A 19,763-nucleotide genomic window follows, 5' to 3' on the forward strand; every position below is an offset into this window, starting at 1 on the left:
AACACGTGTCCCTCCTCCCTTCAACCCAACTGGCGTGAATCTTCAATTATACAGTTCTTTTATGGTGTACAGGCTTGAAATGAAATGCAAACTGAAGATCATAAAAGAAGACTTTACTTTGTTTATAGTTACTTTACAACGTAATTCAATTAGAGGTTAGGATTGCCTGAATCCAAAACTGCCCTATAAATGGAACACTGAAATATAAAGGTTTTCAAAAGCAGAATGTTCCTCCTTACACACGTATTGAACCCTCCAGAGTTTATGATATTCCTCTGGAAGAGAGAATCCCTTGCACTGAGCTTAGCCCACCACGTCACGTTTGTATCCTGTGGTAAAACGGGCTCTCTCCTTGCAGCTACATACTAGGATATTATTCTTGGTAGTGACTTCCTTCTGAAATTCCAGAACAAAAAAGATGCAACTCTTAAGACCTTACGCTATTTACAGATGTATTACTTCTTGTTTGAGCTCTCTAAGTGCTCATTGCCTTGGGATATGACATGACAGCTGCAGAGCAGAAAACACAGTTTAGCAGGTGAAAACAAGGAGGGGAAAAAAACCGCCACACTGTCTAGAGGGATGCAGCTTTTTTTGGCCTCCTGAATTTCTCACCGCAGATGATTACATGTGGGAATACAGAGGCTGGTCTACTTGGACCAGAGCGAGAAGTCAGCCAATTATTCATCTCTCTTGAGATTTCCCCTCCTAAGTACAAAGTTGGTTCAAGGTCTCTGCCGTAATATTTCTGATGATGAGAAAAAAATAAGCTGAGATGTAGCTGGGGGACTTGGGGTGGGTGTAGATATGGTCACCTAATACTAAAGCAGCCAGTGAAAATAGGTGGTGTCTTTTTCTACTTCATTCCTAAATTTTATTAACAGCTTATCTTTGACATGTCAATTTTAACTGACACTTCAACTCTTCCGTAAGGAAGAAAAAATTACTTTTTTCTCACCAGTTTGACCAGAAAAGGCCAAGATACGTGCAATTCAACGTCCTTGGAAACACTGGATGCGCTCCTGAGTATAATGTTCCCAGAGATACAACACCAAAAACAATATCAATAACAATTTAAGGAAAAACAAACAAACCCATCCTGATTCTCCCTGCTACTAGAAAAAAAACAATCCCTTCCTCAGAGCACAGGTTTCCCTTAGAACCTGTTGCCCACTCACACACAGCAATAACCACTCCAGAAAAGAAGTCCTTTTAAACTAACTGCACTTTTTCTTGTAAAGAGATTCCAAAGCACGTGGGAGAGTGCTGCAATTATTGGTCATACTTTTAAATACTTGAGAGGCTCACAAAGTCACTACTTATGGGGCCAGACAGGTCAGATGCAAACAATACATCTAATAAAACCCACAATTATAAAAATACAAATTGATGAACTTCTTAGGAGCCCATAAAACAGTGCTAACACAATCGTAATGGCAATTGCAGTAACACCACATTAGAACATAGATCAGAATTGCAATTTCCCTAAATTATAGTCATCTAACATATGAAACAGTTGCTTCAAGAGCTGCTCTAAAACTGAAGAAAAAAGCCAAGAAACGTTGCAAGAAAACGGCAACAGAAGAAGTAGAAAGGGAGGGAAAGACTCACTTAACCTAACAGTTAACGGGGTAAGACGCTAGCATTATTCAGGTTTAAGAGGCATGACCTCCAAATATGGGATGGCAACTCTAATGATACCAATTAAAGGCAACAGTCTGTGTCAGGTAGCTAGCCAACACCAGAAGAGCGTTTATGTTTCTTCCTAGCAATTAACTTGAGCAAGCTTCCATCTTCCAGCCTTTCTCATATATCTTAGCTCTACTTACAATTTAATTTCTTTCAGTCTTTTCCAAAATATATTTTTTTCTTCCATAAATCTCCCCAAAATTCAAGCCTTCTGGTGAAGCCTAAGGATTCTTATGATAAGCTGTTAAGCTTGTCGAGTTATTTCAATTTACCGGCATGCGCAGAAAGAATGCTTTCCAGAAGCTTTCTGGGGTTGCTCACTGTAGTAAATATACTGCCCATTAAACCCACATCATGTTCTTAACCGGATGTAAACCTCCTTGGCATACTTTGAAAAAGAAGAGCATTGGAGTCCAGAATGCAATCCTGTGACACTGGAATGCTTTGGTGTTTGTGCTCCCATGGTGCTAAAGAATGTGAGAGGCCCAAAGCCACTATTTGACACCTCATAGCCAACCTCCAGAAGCCAGCTGCTTCCCTACGAGTCACAATAAAAGCCTCCTGGGCGAGGAGGCAATTGGCCTACCTTGCATGTACGCCTCTATTTGCCGAATGAGCTCATAAGACTTGGATCGGTCCAGAAGTGTCCGAATAGCCGGAAGAGGGTCCAGGATAATGGTTTCTGGATGAGCATCAATATACTCCTGCAAAACAAATACAAAGGAAAAAAAAAAAAAAGGTATTAGGTTGGCTGAAGACTGTGGAAAATACTGAGATGGAGAAGAGAATAAAGTTAAAAACCCCAGTCAATGTCCAGCTTCTCTACTAGAGAAGGCAAACAAATTGGCAATGCAGAAAGTGACCAGATAGTCTAGACGCTGACATTTGAAACAGATACAAACATGACAGCTAACTCTTTCAGGATGGCAAATTCCTCCTGTAGACTCACCATCAGCAGTGAAACCTGCACTGCAACCCCACCAACTCAGAAGGGAGCCAGTGGCAACGTGCTACGATAACAGCTGTGAGCAGGGCAAAGAAGAGCAATTAGGAGAAGAAGGATGACACGCTGCTATCTTGGGGTCAGCCCTGCATTGAATTACTCCACATGAACATCAAAACTGCCTGAGCTAAGCTCAGAACTACATCTGTGTTCTTTAATGTTGTTATTATTACTGTCCTCTAGCTGTGCTGAATGCTGTGTTAAGGGCTGAATGATAAAGGTTGGATTTTTTTTGGCTGAGCTGAGAAGATTGCTGTTTTACTGTGTCTTCATCAAGGTCTCAAAGTACCCATCTTGCCATTTTTCTAAGCTCATACTCTCCTCACCACAAAGCAAAGTAACGTTACCATGGATCTCCTCCTTGCAAACTCAGCTCCCCATTCCCTGAGGTCATGACTGCACTGCTGCATCTTGGCCATGAACATATACACAGCTGATGGTACCGCCCTTGCAAACCCACCCGTGGCTACAAAACTTTCTTCTGTTTCTTTGAACAGAAGCTGAGTTCCACTCCTTCATCCTTGCCTGAACTTGACCCCATAAAGTCAAAGAATAAACAAGAATCCGTCTTATCCCATCCAAAACAGGACAGACATTTCTGAAGTTAGTATCTGTCTTTGTTTAACCCAACATCCCAAAGCCATATTTACATTTCCATTTGGTTGTTTAAATCTGTTCATGTACACGCATGGTAAATGCTCCTGCAAGTACCTCACTTTCATGAAAACCTACTTCCTTTTGTCGGTGGCTTCACAGAAAAAAAACCGCACTCCAAAAGACACTAAGGAGTGTGGTGAGGTGGCCACAGGAGATGCACTTTGCTAGGCACCGAGATGGGAGAGAAAAGAGTGGTGCCCTCTGTCCCCAGCAAGTGATCTTCCTCCTGCCGCTAACTGGGGAAGCAGTTCTCCCCCGGCACCCAGCACTGGCAAACTTGGTTGCTGCTGACTGCACAGTCTGGGCTGAAGGCTTGCTAAAAAGGGATTATTCTCTTGAGGCTAAGAGGATCCAGTGCTGTGGTTTAGTGAACCCACTGCATCACCCACAGCACACAAGTAGCTTTCCTTTACAGGCCCACAAGGCACACTTTAGCTGCAGTACATGTCTGACAGAGTTAATAACCCCTGCAGAACATATAAAGTGAATTATATATTATTATATATCCCTAAAGGTATGCTCAACTTTGCTGCCACCTGGAAAAGGTGAGGGACAGAGCCTTTCGCAGGGACTGCCACCAAAAGCGTCAGGCCCAGCTGCTGCCTCACCCTTGCAGCGCCCCTGGACAAAATGTCCCCTCTGGCTCCCCGGAGCACAAGCTGGGTTCATTTCAAGCCATCAGCACTGAGAACAGTTTTCATTAGTCTCCTGTCCCAAGTACTTCCAGAGTTTCAAGCAAAGCAGTCAGTCAGCTTCCAAATACAAAAGAGATTTGCTTTTTGGAGAGAAAAACTTGTTACCAACGCCTCTCAGAGCCCCGCGTGTGTCCGTGCACGCAGGCCCTTCACACAGCAGCCAGAAGACACCTTGCGAGGCTGGGCTGATCCCATGATTAGGGCATTAGCTTAAACTTGCTGATCGTGAAACTTCACTTGAGTATCTCGACACATCTACACAGCTCCTTCAGCCCCTCTATGCCTCATCTGAAAAGCTTGGAAGCTACCACATATCGTGCAGCTTCAGGAGCACAGGGAGGGGGTGGTACGGGAAGGACGGCCGACACGGTGCTGGGGGCCAGGTAAGCACACACAGCAAACAGAGTGAGCGAGCTACAGCTCAGAAATCTGATCTCAGCACGGATCTAACAGCAAACATCCTGCAGTGTTTCTGACAGGTGTACTAGCCCTTCCTTTTGTACTGCGGTGACTGCCCCTCTGCCCTGGCCGGTCCTGGTTCCTCACTGAATTTAAGCTCCACCATGCCCATCCTGGCCCCCTCTGTACGCACTAATTGTTCCCTTCACACACACAGTTGTCCTCGCTTTGGCCTCCATCCCCTTCACTCCCCTCCAAGGAGGGAACGACTTTTCCCTCTCTTGGTTCCTTGTGCAGCTTCCCCAATCCTCCTGATGCTCGCCTCAGCATTATTGACTATCCTCCCTGTCCTGTGTTCAGGTATATTCCACGTTATTTTGGCTCACGTTACTCCATGTATTTCCAGAAGTACAAGTGTTTTTTAATGAGTTCTGTAGGGAACGTCACGGTGCTTTATTTATAACGATAATAGCTGTAAACCATATTATAAGCTCATCCAAGCACTAAGTTTGACACAGCATAATGAAGTTTAACAGCAATGAAGGCGTGCTCCTGAGGCAATTGTACACCAGGCAATGCTTCAAGAGCAGCGAGCATCGCAGCTGGCTTACCAGTGACTGATTTCTGATCCTGCTGCCTTAAGGAGACTCCAAAGAGCTCTGGAAGGCAAACACAAAATAACCGAAGAGCATGAAGGTGGGGGCTGGTTCTCAGAAGCCATTTAGAGCCTGGAGGACTTTAACAACCCCTGCTCATGTTGAAAAGAACTTCACAGTGAAAGACAACAGCCCCTTCAAACATACACAGGAGCCTGAATACAAGCTTTTTTTTATTAAAAAAATAAAAGAAAATTTCTTGGCATTTCACAAACTATTCTTCAGATATTCTTTTATAGGCTTAGGTAGTTAGCCACAGGGCACAGGAATGACAAAGCTCAGAGACTGTCAGCAAAGGGCGATAAAAACCTGCATCAACTGAGTAAAGTAAAGGACCGGGACCAGAAGTGAGTGTCTCCTAGAGCTGATCTTCTGGGGTTGGCTACACAGCTCTCATTTTAGCTAATCCAGAAATGGCCTACTCTTTGAAGCACAGAAGTCTGTCAGCGCAGAACAAGGTTGATGTATTTGTATAGGGCATCTCTGCTTGGACACAGCTAGTGGTTAACTCCTGAAGAGCAACACTGATTGAGGGACAGAAGCATTTAAATGTGCTCAGGTCCTTATAACTCTGCATCTGTTCTCATGGCATTGTGTGTTGCTTGGATTTCCATCACAAAGCATTAACCCCGCATTCAAAAGCGGAGCCATTGAGTTGCAGCAGGATCCCCAAAGCAAATGCAGGGCCTCCCCTTGCGCGTGCATGCTGCCAACACTTTCAGCACATGCAAAGAGTTCCAGTATCTATGCACAGAAAAGCACTTTAAAGGAAAATCAAAATCGAAACCTTAACACTTAACATCCCACAACAGGAGATTACAATACGAAAAATTTTGTCAGCTTCAAAGGAATAATTATGGTAGCGTATATGAGACCTTCTGTACACTGATTCTTTACTAGGAACTGCTGCACGCTCAGCCACCACGTTTTTCTGAATAAATGGCTTAACAGACCAGAAAACTCTTGATTTAGCCTGAGTAGTAGCACTCTTCCCATGGCATAGAATAGCTCCACCACCAGAAATACACATCTGTCGGTGAACATGAAATGGTTGCATCTAAGAATTTTGATAGCAGCTGAGCTACTACAAATATAACTTGAAAATGGAGTAGTTGCAGAAAGAAAGAAGAAACACTGAAGCCAAGGGACTTTATTCAGTAAATCACAACCTTTCAGCTTTTACTGTTGAGCTCTTCTCTGGTCATTCCAACAAAAGAACTGCTTTATTGTGATGGATTTACCAAAGACTGGTATCCAACTGCAGACTCCAACAACCCAGACAACAATCTGTTGGATATTTAGGCTTCCCTGCAGTATTTTGAAAGGGCTGTCCCTGGGCTGCAGTTCAGCTTGACCCAGACAACGTCTGTGTTTTCCTCTTCTTAATCTTTGACATAATAAAAGCAAACAAGAAAAAAAAAACAAGGACTTTTAGCAGATCCTCCTTTGTTTGTACTCCAGGCTTGGCATTCAGTAATGCTCTGTACCAGCCCTGTCACTGGCAGAAGGCCAGCAATGAAATCTGAAATCAGAAGAGCTTCAAATGAGAGAATCAAATGAGAGACCAAGCATCTGATGTTCCCTATTAAGTACCTCTGGATATAGCCCACAGATTAAAAAATAGCTTTTCTTGAGAAGCATATATAGATGAGAACAGAATTGATTGTCATTTTACCCAAAAAGGTAGTTAATGATTTTTTTTCTTCCATTTTTAATATTTTAACAGAAAGTTGATATAGTATCTACTGCAAATATTAGGTCATTAGATGATAAGAGATACTCACTGACTCATTGACTCGATTTTATTACTAAGTAATAAAACTTCTATAACCTTTTGTTTAATATTAAACAAAAGCTCCATATAAAAATGTTAGCAAATGAAACAGTAACAAGTGTTTGGATTTGTGCTTTCCTGTGTACAGAAACACAGAGATGACTGCTTATAACAACAAACTGATGCTTTCCAAGGGAGAAAACACGTATAGACAGAAACAAAATTTATCCAAAGACTGCATCAGATTCAGACCTAAATTATAAAAGTTCCTTTTCATTGTCTTGGGTGGTGATGCTTTCTTTTCACGGACACCTCTTTCCAGAAGGAAAGGTACAGGCAAGGTGGATCTTGAATAAACACTGATCTCAACATTGTTTGTCTCTAAACATAAAGAGATTCTTACTGTGGTTGGGAAGGATGAGAGTGGTGGCACAAGGCAGTGGACAGAAGCCTCTTCTGTTCCTTTTCTATTAATTTCACATCTGAAAGCAACTTTCCGAGTACTCATCTTCCCTGATTTTCCTTCAAGAGTCCACCACAGCTTCATTTTGCAAATACCTATCCCCAGGAAAGCTATCCTACAACAGTTAGCACTTGGAAGGGAGATTTTTAGTTAATTCTGCCTGCTTACAAGGCTCTTCCAACACTAATATAAGAGAATTATTTTTCAAATGGCAAAAACACAGGCACTGCCCTGTGAATTCAAGTGTAAATAGACCATTTCAACTCTCTCTCTCTCTCTCCCTGGCCCCCCCCAGTACGAAAAAAGCTACTAAGCTTTGAAAGTTTCCTTTGATTTTTCACTTCCCTTTTTTCAGCAGAGCACATGAAAAAAGAAAAGAATCACGCAAGTATTTTCAGAGTACAAAGGTGGTAACTAGAATAATAATGGGCTAGTATATTAAAAAGAAAAAAAAAACAACTAAAAATCCACTCGCATTATCTCCACAAGTACATACCCAAATCATCTTTTTGAAGCTGATACTTCTGATGAAAGCAATCAGTGCAGCAAGAACAACGCACTCCCCCCTCCTGAACAAGAGTAATGCCTAACTTCTCTACTGCCAAAATATTTTATATTAATTTCCCTTCATCCCAGCCCTAAACTCTTCTAATGAATCAAGAACAGAAGAGCTCTTCCTGGACAACTTCAGAGTAGGAGAGTCAACTGTAGGAAATATGGGGCAGGGGTGGGAAGGATGAAGAGAGGGGTAGGAAACGTTTTCAATTTTCATCAACCTGACAGCAGACGCCTAGGAATAAAAACCATTTGTCATCCATCTTTTCAAGAAGGCTAATGCAAAGAGAACCTGTTCTAAAAAAATGTCAGAAAGACAAATTAATAACCCTATTGATTTTCCATCACTTGGGCCATCAATGTGAACAGAACAGACAAGCAGGAAGCTGCAATGAATAGAGCTACCCAAGCCCCTGTATAGCTATGACAGGCAGCTGTGCAGAGCATTTTGCTATAATCATAACAACGTTTCCCTAGTCAGCAGTGACTTACACCAGCCAAAACATACTCAACTTTCAAAGTCATAAACTTTGTCTGGAGGGCAGGAACTGGGGGAGTTTGGTTCTCTTCCTTATCAAGGCGAAGGGAACCGAGCGCCAGCGAGTGAAAGGGACTCTTGGGGACTCTTCCCACCTGACTTCTCCCCCATATTCCTCTGGCCAAGAAGGAGCCACCAAGGACTTTAATGGTTTTGTTGTTGTTGTTTGCTATTACTGGCTGACAAATAATCTATGCTCAATCAGATGAGCCCAGTGTTGCTGTGGGTAGGAAGGGAGACTAATCATCTCTATATTCTGCCATGTAAGGCCTATGCATCCTATGAAGCAAACTGGAAATTTTCTCCACTTTGCACTTCATGAACTTCACCTGGTGCTGCACATGGTCTTCATTGCAGCCTTGGAGGAGATCACCAAACACTCATCACTAATGTTAGGTGAAGTGGAGCATGATTTGCAGCTGCAAATACTCTCCAGAGGAACCGCAGTCCAGACCACACATCCAAGCTGTATGAAGACCTCGGAAAGCTCAGTCCCAAGGTCTTCTTCAGCTACAAGCCCTTGGTCTGTAAATTACATGTAATCACAGCTACTACAAATTCATATCAGAGCTCCAAAGAGACAAAAAAAATCCTTATCACAGCCATCCTGAGTTGACAAAAAGGGCTCCTCATATTGATCTCAAAGAGGAGTTAATACTGTTTTCTTTCATTTATGACTTGCAGAATGAAACCTTGGGGATGCAAAGGGGATGGCCTAGATCACACAACAAAGGTGTGAATTGAACCCACATCCTCGAACTCCCTTCTAATTCTTTAGGCATTATATTCTACTTCTTTGCCGGAAGATGGCATCCTCAAGAAATAGATATATTTGATAAAACACTGTTTACTGAACAACCAAGGATTAATGACAGGGAGAAAAAAAATATCAAGCTCTTCTCTAACATACTTGGGATTTTGATTATTGTCATTTGCAGTTCAATTTAATATTCCTAAATATGAAGGCCTTGAAGGCACTAGCCGGCTGTATCCAAGCATTTTGTAAGAAGAATTAAGTTTCTAAGGGCAGCCCTGCAGCAGCTGCTCTAGAAGATGCCTGGCCAAAGCCTGCTGTTGCAAGCACAGTAATGCCAAATTCCAATTAGGAAAAATGCTCAAAGGAGACCAAACCCACCATTACCACTGACATGAAATGAAGATGAAAGATCAGAGGAGTCCTTAACGCATGAGCACAATTCACCTGCACAGAAGACTGGTATAGGACAATGCTTTGTGTTTTTCACCCAGTTTATTTCTTTCCCATACAGTTCAACTGTTAGTTGAACAAATTTGTCTAACAAAATTGGTATTAACCTATCGAGTCAGGAGACAGGGAACTATTTCTTCTGCATCTGACTTGCTCAGACCTTATCCTCAATTCCATCTGCCTCTACTACTTACGCTCTGGAAAAAAAAATATAGAAAGCAGGTATTACTGTGGAGAAAGATTTTCTAATGATACAGTTGCTTTTTAATTAACAGATCTGCAGACAATTTAAGGGTGTTCTGACTTAGATGTTGCATATGCTCCAGGTGCGTGAGCAATACTTTGCTTTCTACAACATTTGACATACAATCCAAATTTCCAGTATTACCAGAACGAAAACTTCCAACTTCCCATCAGCACATGAGAACTTTTTACAGGAAAATCGCAAAGTCCTTTATTAATAAATAGGGATCAGTTTATGAACAGGGGATGGTAAATTGAGGCATAGAAAGGCAGATGTATTCTTCAAGAACAAAATAGTGGAGATGGTAACAGACTAGAAGACTGAATTTCAGCCCTATTATCCAGTTCCTGGATTACAATTATTTCTGTTTTACTCTACTGTAACCTAACCCTGTTCCAGCCTAATTTGCTTCCCCTTTAGTTCTCTGTTATTCTTAGAAGGCAGCAGACAGGTCTGCAAAAATACGTAACAAAACAGAATGCTCTCGTGCTGTGCAGATATTTAAATCTATTCATCGCTATGCAAATCCTACAGAATGGATCTGACTTCCTGTATCAAATACCTCTGTTAGTACTCTCCAGGACTCCCTGGTATATCTGAGATGACTGTTCTCACCTCTACATGAGTTAGCGTGCCTCAAGAAGCACATCCCCAGCCCAAATCACTGACCTGGGAGGTCTCTTGTTCCTTTACACTGCACGTGATAAGGGCCATGCTGCCAACAACAAAAATCAGGCACATGAAAACAGAGGGGTGGTGATGTTAACACAGCTGAAGTTGGCGTTATGGGAGAGAAGAGCTGGGCTGGGACACACAGGGAGCAGGCAGATTTGTTTGCCCCAAATCTTAAGGTGTGTGGGGGGTGGGATTGTTAATGGTCCACTGAAAAAACAGATCTGTGATATCCAAGATTAACAAAGACAGCAAGAGCTGCAGCACAGTCCTAAGAAACAGCAAAGCACAGCAATATTACTGCTGTGCTTCCTTTAACATGGGATTACCTTGAATACGGCAACACTTGATTTATTATTTCTAATGGGATGGAGAGGAGAGGCAAGACTGAACTGTTGTACGGGCACACAAGGCTACACTCGAATAGATAAATCAGTATTCTGGGGAATATCAGTTTGATTGCTTAGCTTTTATTAGGGCTATGACTTAAGCCTGCTAAAACAAGTTTTAACGCAATTTGAGCACGGAAGTTAACAGCCTGTGAGACGTGAGAGCAGTCAGTAAATTCACGGCAGGACACGGACAACCCCGTCCTGGAGAAGGGCAGCGGAGGTGGAACAGAAGCGCCATTCACGGCCTGCGAGCCCTGACCGCGGGCGATGCTGGGAGGTCAGCGGCCCCGGACGACGAGGAGGCACAAACTGCAGCCAGCGTTAGCAGGACGGTCCCCATCCCGTGTGCTGAGGTACGGGGGATTTCAGCACAGCTATTTCTGAGCCGCCCTGAAATGAGCGGTTTGTGATTTGCCAGCAGTAGCAAAGGCTGTAACGCTGACCCCAAATGAACACCCCTCTACACCAGCCACGGGTCTGCACCATTTTTTGATTTGCGTACCTGTAAACTTCTACTGGGAGTGCGTAAAGAGGCTGTAAGCCTGCTGGGAGCATGCTTGGTTTTCTTCACAGCCTTGGCTGACCCAGCACAACAGCGCAGGCGGTACTCCTTCCCACCCAGCTCCCCCAGCACCTTGACTTTGATCAAAAAGTCGAGATAGTGAAACTGATGCCATCGTGCACACCAACAGCAAACAAATTTGATTAGTCCGACAGAAATGTATGATTTCTGCAAGTTTTGCCAAGATTTTATCTAAGGTCTCCTATTCCTGCCCCTGCCACGATGTACACTGTAAATATGTAGAAATTTGAGATCTCTGCAGTAAGCAATTGCATACTGAAACTAAGTTATATTTTCTGACAAAAAATAAAATTCAAGCTGCGCTATATAAAATACCTTATTCCTGACAAAAACTTTGAAAACAGAAATAATATTCAAAATACATCTTATTTTTATGCTCTATTAACCACTATATGCAAATTAAACATTTATCACTTCTGAAAGTTAAAAACAATTTCTAATAGTCTGTAGTTAAAAAATACTGCCGTATTTGATATCAGCATCTGAAAAAATTAACTGCCAGAAAATCAGTGATACAATTTTAACTTATGTAGCTCTGAAGCATTTGAGAATGTTAGAAGAGACTTCAGAGGGGGGGAGTTAGGTTTCTGGTTTGTAGGTGCAGCTTTGTTCGGGTTTTAACATTTTCATATGGTGATGTTTCTGTTTTTAGGCCACTCTACATCCCTATTCAGGTGATATTATTCTTTTGCAAGTGCTACCAAAAACAATACAAAGAACAAGTCCCTGAACTGAAGAATAAATGCATAAATGTATGCACACACCACTTATCTCTCAGTACTCTCAGAACCTATCCCACTGACTCATTAGATAAAAATCACATTTTCACTGAGATTCTAATTTAAATAGGTTTAAAAACAAAGCTTCCATATTTAAGCTATACAAAAATAACGGATTAAGTTATTTAAATGCTAGCAAAGGTACACAGAGTAATGTCAAGGTATCATACTGTCATTACTTTAAGAAATGTACTGGGGCAAGGGACTTAGCTCTAGCAGGTCACTTTCCCTCTAATAGCATTCCACCGGTGCAGCAGCTGTCACGCCGACAGAACAGCCCATTAAGTTCTCAGCCAAAGCCGAGGCTCTCACTGCAAAGTGCTCTGCCCCATTTCATACTGAACTTCACCTTGGCAGCTAAGTGCAGCTTTAGGAAAATATGTCCTCTATACTTAGCACTGCTTCTTCCAGACCTCACTCAGATATTTGTAAAAGTAACAGCCTAAGACCTTAGCAATTACATGCAGTAAGTCGGCTAGCTGAAATTCTTACTAAAAATATTCAATAACCATTGAAGAGTTCTTGCTCAGGAATAAAAGAAGTGTTTCAGATACTAACTATTGCTACACACTAACTGTTCTCTAATGCTTGCACAGTTTCCCTATCAGCATGTTCTCCAGGGGACCAGAGAGGTGCCACAGTATTACAAAGAGATGCAAGTTTCTGTGCCTCACACTCACGAATGCAACTGATGTAGTAAGGATTGGGAATCATGAATCTCATGAGTTTTACACAGCTGTGAGCAACTCAATGTGTGTGCCCTTTTACGTCTTTGGGCATCAGCTTTTACCAATAATATGTGTATTGTGAAGCCAAATTAGTTGGTGCTTGAAATGGGCAAAGACTGTGAGCATTAGCAGAAAGTCCCTGAAGTCCATCTCTCCATATGCTGCTTTGGTCGTTTGAAATTTCAAGTGCTGTGGGAAATGGGTGCCCATGCTACTCATCTACTCTTCAGGGAACTGGGGCCAGAGGGCCGGACCCACAAGCCAAACTTTTCATCTCTTGGATGAATTTGAATAATACACAGGTAGGAGGAAGTGGATATGGAGAAGCTTTGTAACTAGAGCAAAGAGTATTTCCTCCATTAAGTGCAGTATTCTCTGCATTACTAGGAGTAGAACATTAAGCAGAGCAAACAGAACATGATTTCCCAAGACAGCAAAGTTGTCAAAAACGCAGAATTTGTCTGTTTTTCCACCTGACATAAGCATATTTCATAAATTTCTCAAAGTACCTCATTTAACTTTGCTTCTCTTTGAAAGAAAAGAATATACCTTTGATCAAAGCTATCCACCAGGAACACCACCTTTTAAAATGATAAATGCATCATTATTCAGACTACTGATAGGAATTCTTTCGGAAAACAGTTCTCTGTACCTTGAGAAAAAAAGTTAATAGAACGAGATTGTATTAGAGGACAAAAATGCTGACACTAGCCTTGACGTATAGAAATCAGCATTCTGAGAAGCAGGACAACTGGACAGTACTGGGCCAAATTAATTCAGTACCTTCTATCATGCAGAGACAGGTATATGTAAAGGGCCCTGCAAGCACCTGCTTTTCCTTGTGGACAGCACCAGCACTTTTGGAACATCAGAACAACATTTTGTGGGAAACCAGTTATTATTAAGCTTACCAATGCAACGTAAAACCTATCCAGAGGTGAAAGTCCACTGTAGACTGACAACATTTGTGGCGGGCTCTCTAGGGCAGGGCAGCAGTGTGCCTGAAAGCTCTTTTCATCAAACATCAACTGCACAGAGAACAGACTGGATGTGCTGCACCAAGATCACCCTCCTGCTTGAAGGGCAGTGAAAGAGCCACTTACCTGGAACCTTTGCACCAACTCCAGTGACTGGCTGTCATTCTGGTCTGCTTCAAGGATGACGTCCGTCAGTTTATGTATGATCACATCCAAAGGGCCCTGGTCTTCAATGGGTTTGGTGAGGTCAAGCTGAAGAAACCAGAGAGAAACCTTTTGTTATAATGTGGAGGATCTGAGGCTCTTGTCCCTGTCCAAGGTGTTCCCATCACACAGGTGGCATTTACACGCTGCCTTTATTTCGATACATTACCTAAATCCCTGAGAAATGACATTTCACCGTCTGCCGAAAAACTTTACTCAGATATTTACTTCTCAGCAGTATACATCGGACTTCATGAAAAAGCGGTGAAATTGTTGCCAAGCATCCTTCATCCAAAGGCCTATCTGTGCCGCTTCTCCACCCTGAGCAAGTATTTCCCACTTCAGCTCTCTTCCCCGTAGTTACACGTACACACAAAAGGAATGAGCCAACAATAATTAGTGCCACTAATAAGAGGAACGCCTACCGTGCCCTTCACCCTTCGGGACTGCACAGAACAGCACCCAGGGCAGTAACACAGGTAACAAATACGCAGCTCAGGATCACTGCTGGCTCATCTGCTGCAGGGAGAGCACCGAGCAGTAGGGAGGAGCGCTGCGCCCAGAGCACAGCAAATATGCTTTGGCAGATAGCTGGGTAGGGGAACGCAGATTTGGGATGGGCTCAGCCGAAATTCAGCTCCGGACAGCAGGGAAGGGCCCAACAAGGAAGGAGATGTGTCACAGGGCTTGGTCCCCAGTACCAAGGCAGGGTTCAAGGAGCAGAGCAGCTCCCTGTACTGGAAGAGGGTGGAGGTAGGGATCTCCTGAGAAATCTTAGGCAGGGCTCCTGGACCTGACGGGATGCAGACACGAGCCCTAAGAGAACTCTCTAATGTCACTGTGAAAGCTCAGACTCATCCCACCAGGCCACATATCCAAACAGTAGATTTCTGCTACACGAGCAAAAAACCCTGCACCACGAGGACCACCCGGCTGCAGCACGGAGTCCCACAGAGGCTGGAGGATCTCCACCCTTTGAGGTTTTCAGACCTGACTGGACAAAGCCCTAAATAACTTTATCTGAATTTAAAGCTGAATCTGCTTTGATCGAGATGACGTACTAAAGACCTCCTCAGGTCCCTACCAAACATCCCAATCCCATGAAGCTACTTATCGGACCTGAGCATTTTCAGTGTAAATAACCGAGCAGGCTCACGTTCTTGCCAACACGCCTGGCTGCCTGCAGCACAAAGGCCACCACAACATCAGCTGCTGCTCCTCCAGCAGTGCCGAGGTGCGCTGCAGCAGCAGCAACTTACACCTGTAAACAGCAGGGTGGAACGTCTTCAAAATGGAAGACAGACGCGTGCTGCGTAAACTGCAGGTGGCATCTGCTCCTACGGGCACGGGCACGCTCCTTCCCACGGCTGCCACTGCTCCTGTTCGCCCTGGCGTTGCAGATGGTGCCCGGCGGGGAGAGGAGGAATGGCCAGGAGAGGCTGTGGGTGCTCTGTTCCGGGAGACGCCCCATCCTCACCGTCTCATCAGCTTGGGTTTTGTGCTATATAATTCCCCACCGCGTAGAAAGGGCTCTGCTTTGACTTAGGAGCGCCTTAAGGAAGGTAACAGTAAGAAGGGATTGCTGGGGCTCGAGCACCAACAAAACTGAAGCAGCAGAAATTTCGCAGCCTTGTGATAATACGCCAGTTGCCAGTCTCACTGACCCGTGTAGCTGTTTAGGCACTCCAGGCTTACTCGAGCAAAGTAACTGGAGACGAACTGGGACACAAGCATCCTTCCCAGCAGAGACCACCTCTGCTTGCACATTACATTATGCTCCTGCTAATGGTCACAGGTTGAGGCTCTAGTGCTATCTTTGAAGTACTCATGCAAATCCTAATGAGACTGGAAAACGCATTGCACATCTTCTGAGGAGACTCAGAGGCACCGTTTACAGGCAGGCAGCAGACCCTCTGTATGGGAAGGTGATGTAAAAGCAAAGACAAACAAGACGGACCTGAGGGGGATGCTCGGGGTATGGCAAGGCAGCCCCCAGGAGGTCTGGCTGTTCTAGCACATTTTGGCTCCCATGAGCAGTGCAAACCTAAGTGTCTGCAGAACCAAGGCAAAGTGGTGTGAGTTGCAGCTTAGCTAAGGACGTGGAAGGAGACCGTCTATTTTTGCAACCAAGTTCCAAAAAATTAGTTAATATCCTTAGAAGAAACCTCAGATGATCACACTGCTTTTCCTGATATTTTTTTTTCATCTATCACATCTGGAAGGAAACTCCAAAACAAAGGGTCCATTCAGCCGAGTCAGAAAGTTCCCAGTTGCCAAAGTATAAAAATGTGAATTAATCCTTTTCCAGGGCTTCCACTTTGAAAAACAGTGAGAAGCAAGTAAGTATCTGAGATTGGCTACCCCACCGCATTCTTACCGCAGTTGCAGCTCAATCTGCACAGAAGCACTCAGAACCCAAGAAAACAGTCCTCCCTTTCAGCCTTGACCCAAGAATAGAAGAAGCCTTCACGGCATACGCAGGCATTTTCAGCAGAGCGTTTTCCAGAAACATAAGACATCTGGGCAAGATAACTTCCTCACAAAACATGTCAGCTAAAACCAACAGGCGTATGCCGAGCATGTAAACAAAATGCACCTACCAGGATTTGCACAGGCAAATCAGAAAGTGTTAAAAAGAGCTCCTGTAACAGTGCTGGGCTTCCTCCCTTGCAAATAAAGTGATCCTGGATGCAGCAGCACGCCCAGGCAGCTGCTTCGTGGGCAGCTCAGCGATCGCTTCAAGTGGCTCAGCAAGGGCAGCAGGTACATTTCGGCCACACAAACCTTCACAATTTGATCCGAGATTTTGTGGATTGGCCGATCAAACCGCTTGCAAGAATAAGTTCTCTGTGTTCCGGGCCACGCTGTGGAAAGCAAATATTTCTGAGCTGTGTGGAATTTGGAAGTGTTCCACCTTCCTTTTATATACCAAGGAAAAAAAGTTAGAGTAAAAATAAAAAGGTTTGAAGGGGAAAAAAGGAGCCTTTTCAAGTGGAGTATCAGGCCCAATCACAAGTCAGTGAAAGTACAGTGCAAAATTTCTGATGGCCCTCTGCTGAGACAAACACTGATTCATTGTTTGTCATCAGCTGGAATTTGAGCCCTCCTACTTCCCTTCTCTTTCAGCATCTCTCTCTCCAAACGATCTTTGCGTTTGACATGATCACCCCAAGGTTTGTTTTTGAACAGAACTAACGCCATAGCAACAGAAGGGAGAGAAAAGATTTATCAGCACTAGCTTGAAAAAACAAACCATAGCCATGGCGTGCTTTCTTCTGCAAAGTAGGCTACGGTCTGTATTTCCTATTCTGCTTTCAAAAAAAAAAAAAAGGCCAGCTGGGTATTGGTTTCATGTCACTGCTACTTACCACCAGAACCCAGCAGAGATCAGGTGAATGACGTGGAAGACAGTGTCAAAGCTGTGCACAATTTGTAGAAAACACCAGATATGAGGCATTTGCCTTCCCAAGTTTTACAAATCTGTATATGGAAGAAAGCAACCACTAGATAAATGTCCTCATCACTACACCGCTCACCTTCCAATAGAAAGGCTGGCTGGGAGTTAAAAAGCACGCCATGCTTAGAAACCTCTCAGCCCCCCAAGAGCATCCACCGGAGAGCAAGTTGCATGTGTGCACGGCTCCATCGCTGCCCTCATCTTCCCTCCCCTCCTTCTGCTGTCCTCCAAGCACACAGGCAACACGTTATCCAAAATCGTTATACAGGAGGGCAAAAGCAGTTTGTTTCCATTAAGCGTAATTTGTTTAAAGTCTTGGGGTTGTTTTTGTCCGGAACACTGGCCATCCATCGACACTGTGGGGACGGGACGGGCGCCTGGCGGCGTGCCACCGCTCCCCCATGCTCCCACCCACTGGCAGCTCTGGGAGCAGAGTTCAGAAATAAAGCCAGGTCCAAGGGAAGAGATCTGGAACCCTTCACTTTCACTCAGGGGAAAAAACAAACAAACAAACAACCCTGCAAATGCTGCATTTAGCAAAAAAAACATTTATCTAAATGACTAATTTTTTTTTTTTTTTAATTTTATCAACGCTCCCATCCATGCTATAATCAACTGTATTTCAGAATCTGGCTCAGCAGGATTGCTTTTTTTCTTTAAAGCTCTTTTGCAGAAATAGTTTTTGCATTATCATTCACATGAAATGAAGCCTTAATGCCAACCTGTTCTGTTCTCTGAACTGAAGACAGGATCTGCCCCCTGCTACATCCCTGAGGAATTTACAACACATTTCTCCCTTTCCATTTATCCTCATTTTTCTCTTAATTTATTTCCATTAAAAAAATAAAATAAACCTCATTTTCTTCAAGCATTTTGCTCCCAGTCTGCAAACAACTAATGACCTCCCCTCCCCAGACCGCTGCACCAAAGTTCTGGCTTTGTTTCGGTTTTTATTTGATCTGCTGCTTACAATACGAGTGCGTGCGCCTCTGCAAGCGGCCTCTCTTGCTGCAGAGGAAATCATGAAACTTTCACCCAAAAGGGGTGAGCGAAGATAAGGAGAAACCATCAGAGGTGATAGCTTTATTCTGAGCCTTCTCACTGGACAGACGCAAGACCAATATTATCTCGAGTGCTAGAAAGTTTAATTAAATGCCACACAAGGGGAAATTCTGTCCAATTTTCCCTCCCTTCTAGTAGAAAGCCACCGATGCTCTGCAACGCTGTCACAAATCAGAGTCCAAAAGTCTGTGTGTGGCAGTTCCACCATTTCCTGGCACTGAATCCTGCTCCCCAGGCACCGGACGCGTAGCACCAGCCTGACTTGACCTCTCTGCTCCCTGAGCCCCGAGGCTGAATACGGCGTTTTCTACACACATCTATTGTGTCCTGTTAGTCGGGTATTCAGTTACGGCTGCACTGACCCCAGAATGCGTGGGGTTTATTTCCATCATAATTCTCCTTCTTAAACTCCACTGAATGTAGACCTTTGGGTTACAGTCACCACCTTTCTCTGCTGAGGCTATTTTCTACCCTGTATCTTATCACAAATTTGCACCAAAACGCTTGTAAAACAGAGCTCCTTCCTTCCCCAGCCACAGCCCCGGTGTTTAGCTCCGCTGTGCATCAGTGCTGTGCGAGACACGCTGAAAAATAGGCACGGGCTCTGGGTTAGAAAGCCAGGTCTTTGAGAAGCTGAAAACTGACGGCTGATGTATTGGTGTACGCCGCTCTCTCACCAGAAAGCTCAGAGATGAAAGGCTCCAAAAATATCTTAAGCATTCTGGAGAGGGAAGGGAAGAAGCAAAAATCAATAGTGCCAAGTTCACTGCTTTGCACTGTAGAAAGTAAAGGAAACAGAAACACATGGGGAAGTCTGGTTACGGGAGGGAAAGTGCTTGTGTTTGAAAGGAAGTGGGGCAGAAAGCAGGAAAATGGTTTTGTGTGTCTACTTCTACCCCTGCACATGAGACCTTCCGCCACAGCTTGGAGCAACAGCCTGGCTCGGAAGCCTGCTTGCTCTTGGGATAAATTCAGGGAAACTCTCGGGACCAAAGCAACTCTTGCTCGTTCCCCCCTGCCGAGCCAAAT

At 43.9% G+C, this 19,763-nt stretch overlaps 1 protein-coding gene across 3 annotated transcripts in view; it reads right to left on the reverse strand.

Moving 5' to 3' along the window:
• The window catches only part of ITPK1 (inositol-tetrakisphosphate 1-kinase), a 142,375-nt gene that overhangs the window by 59,723 nt on the left and 62,889 nt on the right, over positions 1–19,763 (reverse strand). For 2 of the 3 annotated variants that reach the window (XM_080594235.1, XM_080594237.1), the window contains exons 4-5: positions 14,138–14,263; positions 2,276–2,393 (exon numbers count right to left, since the gene is read on the reverse strand). In XM_080594235.1, the coding sequence (XP_080450361.1) occupies positions 2,276–2,393; positions 14,138–14,263 (244 nt within the window). Of the gene's footprint in view, positions 1–2,275; positions 2,394–14,137; positions 14,264–17,751; positions 18,146–19,763 lie in introns of those variants that run through there. The other variant, XM_080594236.1, reaches the window with a different exon arrangement.

The sequence above is a fragment of the Anser brachyrhynchus genome (genome assembly GCF_964034855.1).
Source record: "Anser brachyrhynchus genome assembly, chromosome: 5".
Taxonomy (NCBI): domain Eukaryota; kingdom Metazoa; phylum Chordata; class Aves; order Anseriformes; family Anatidae; genus Anser; species Anser brachyrhynchus.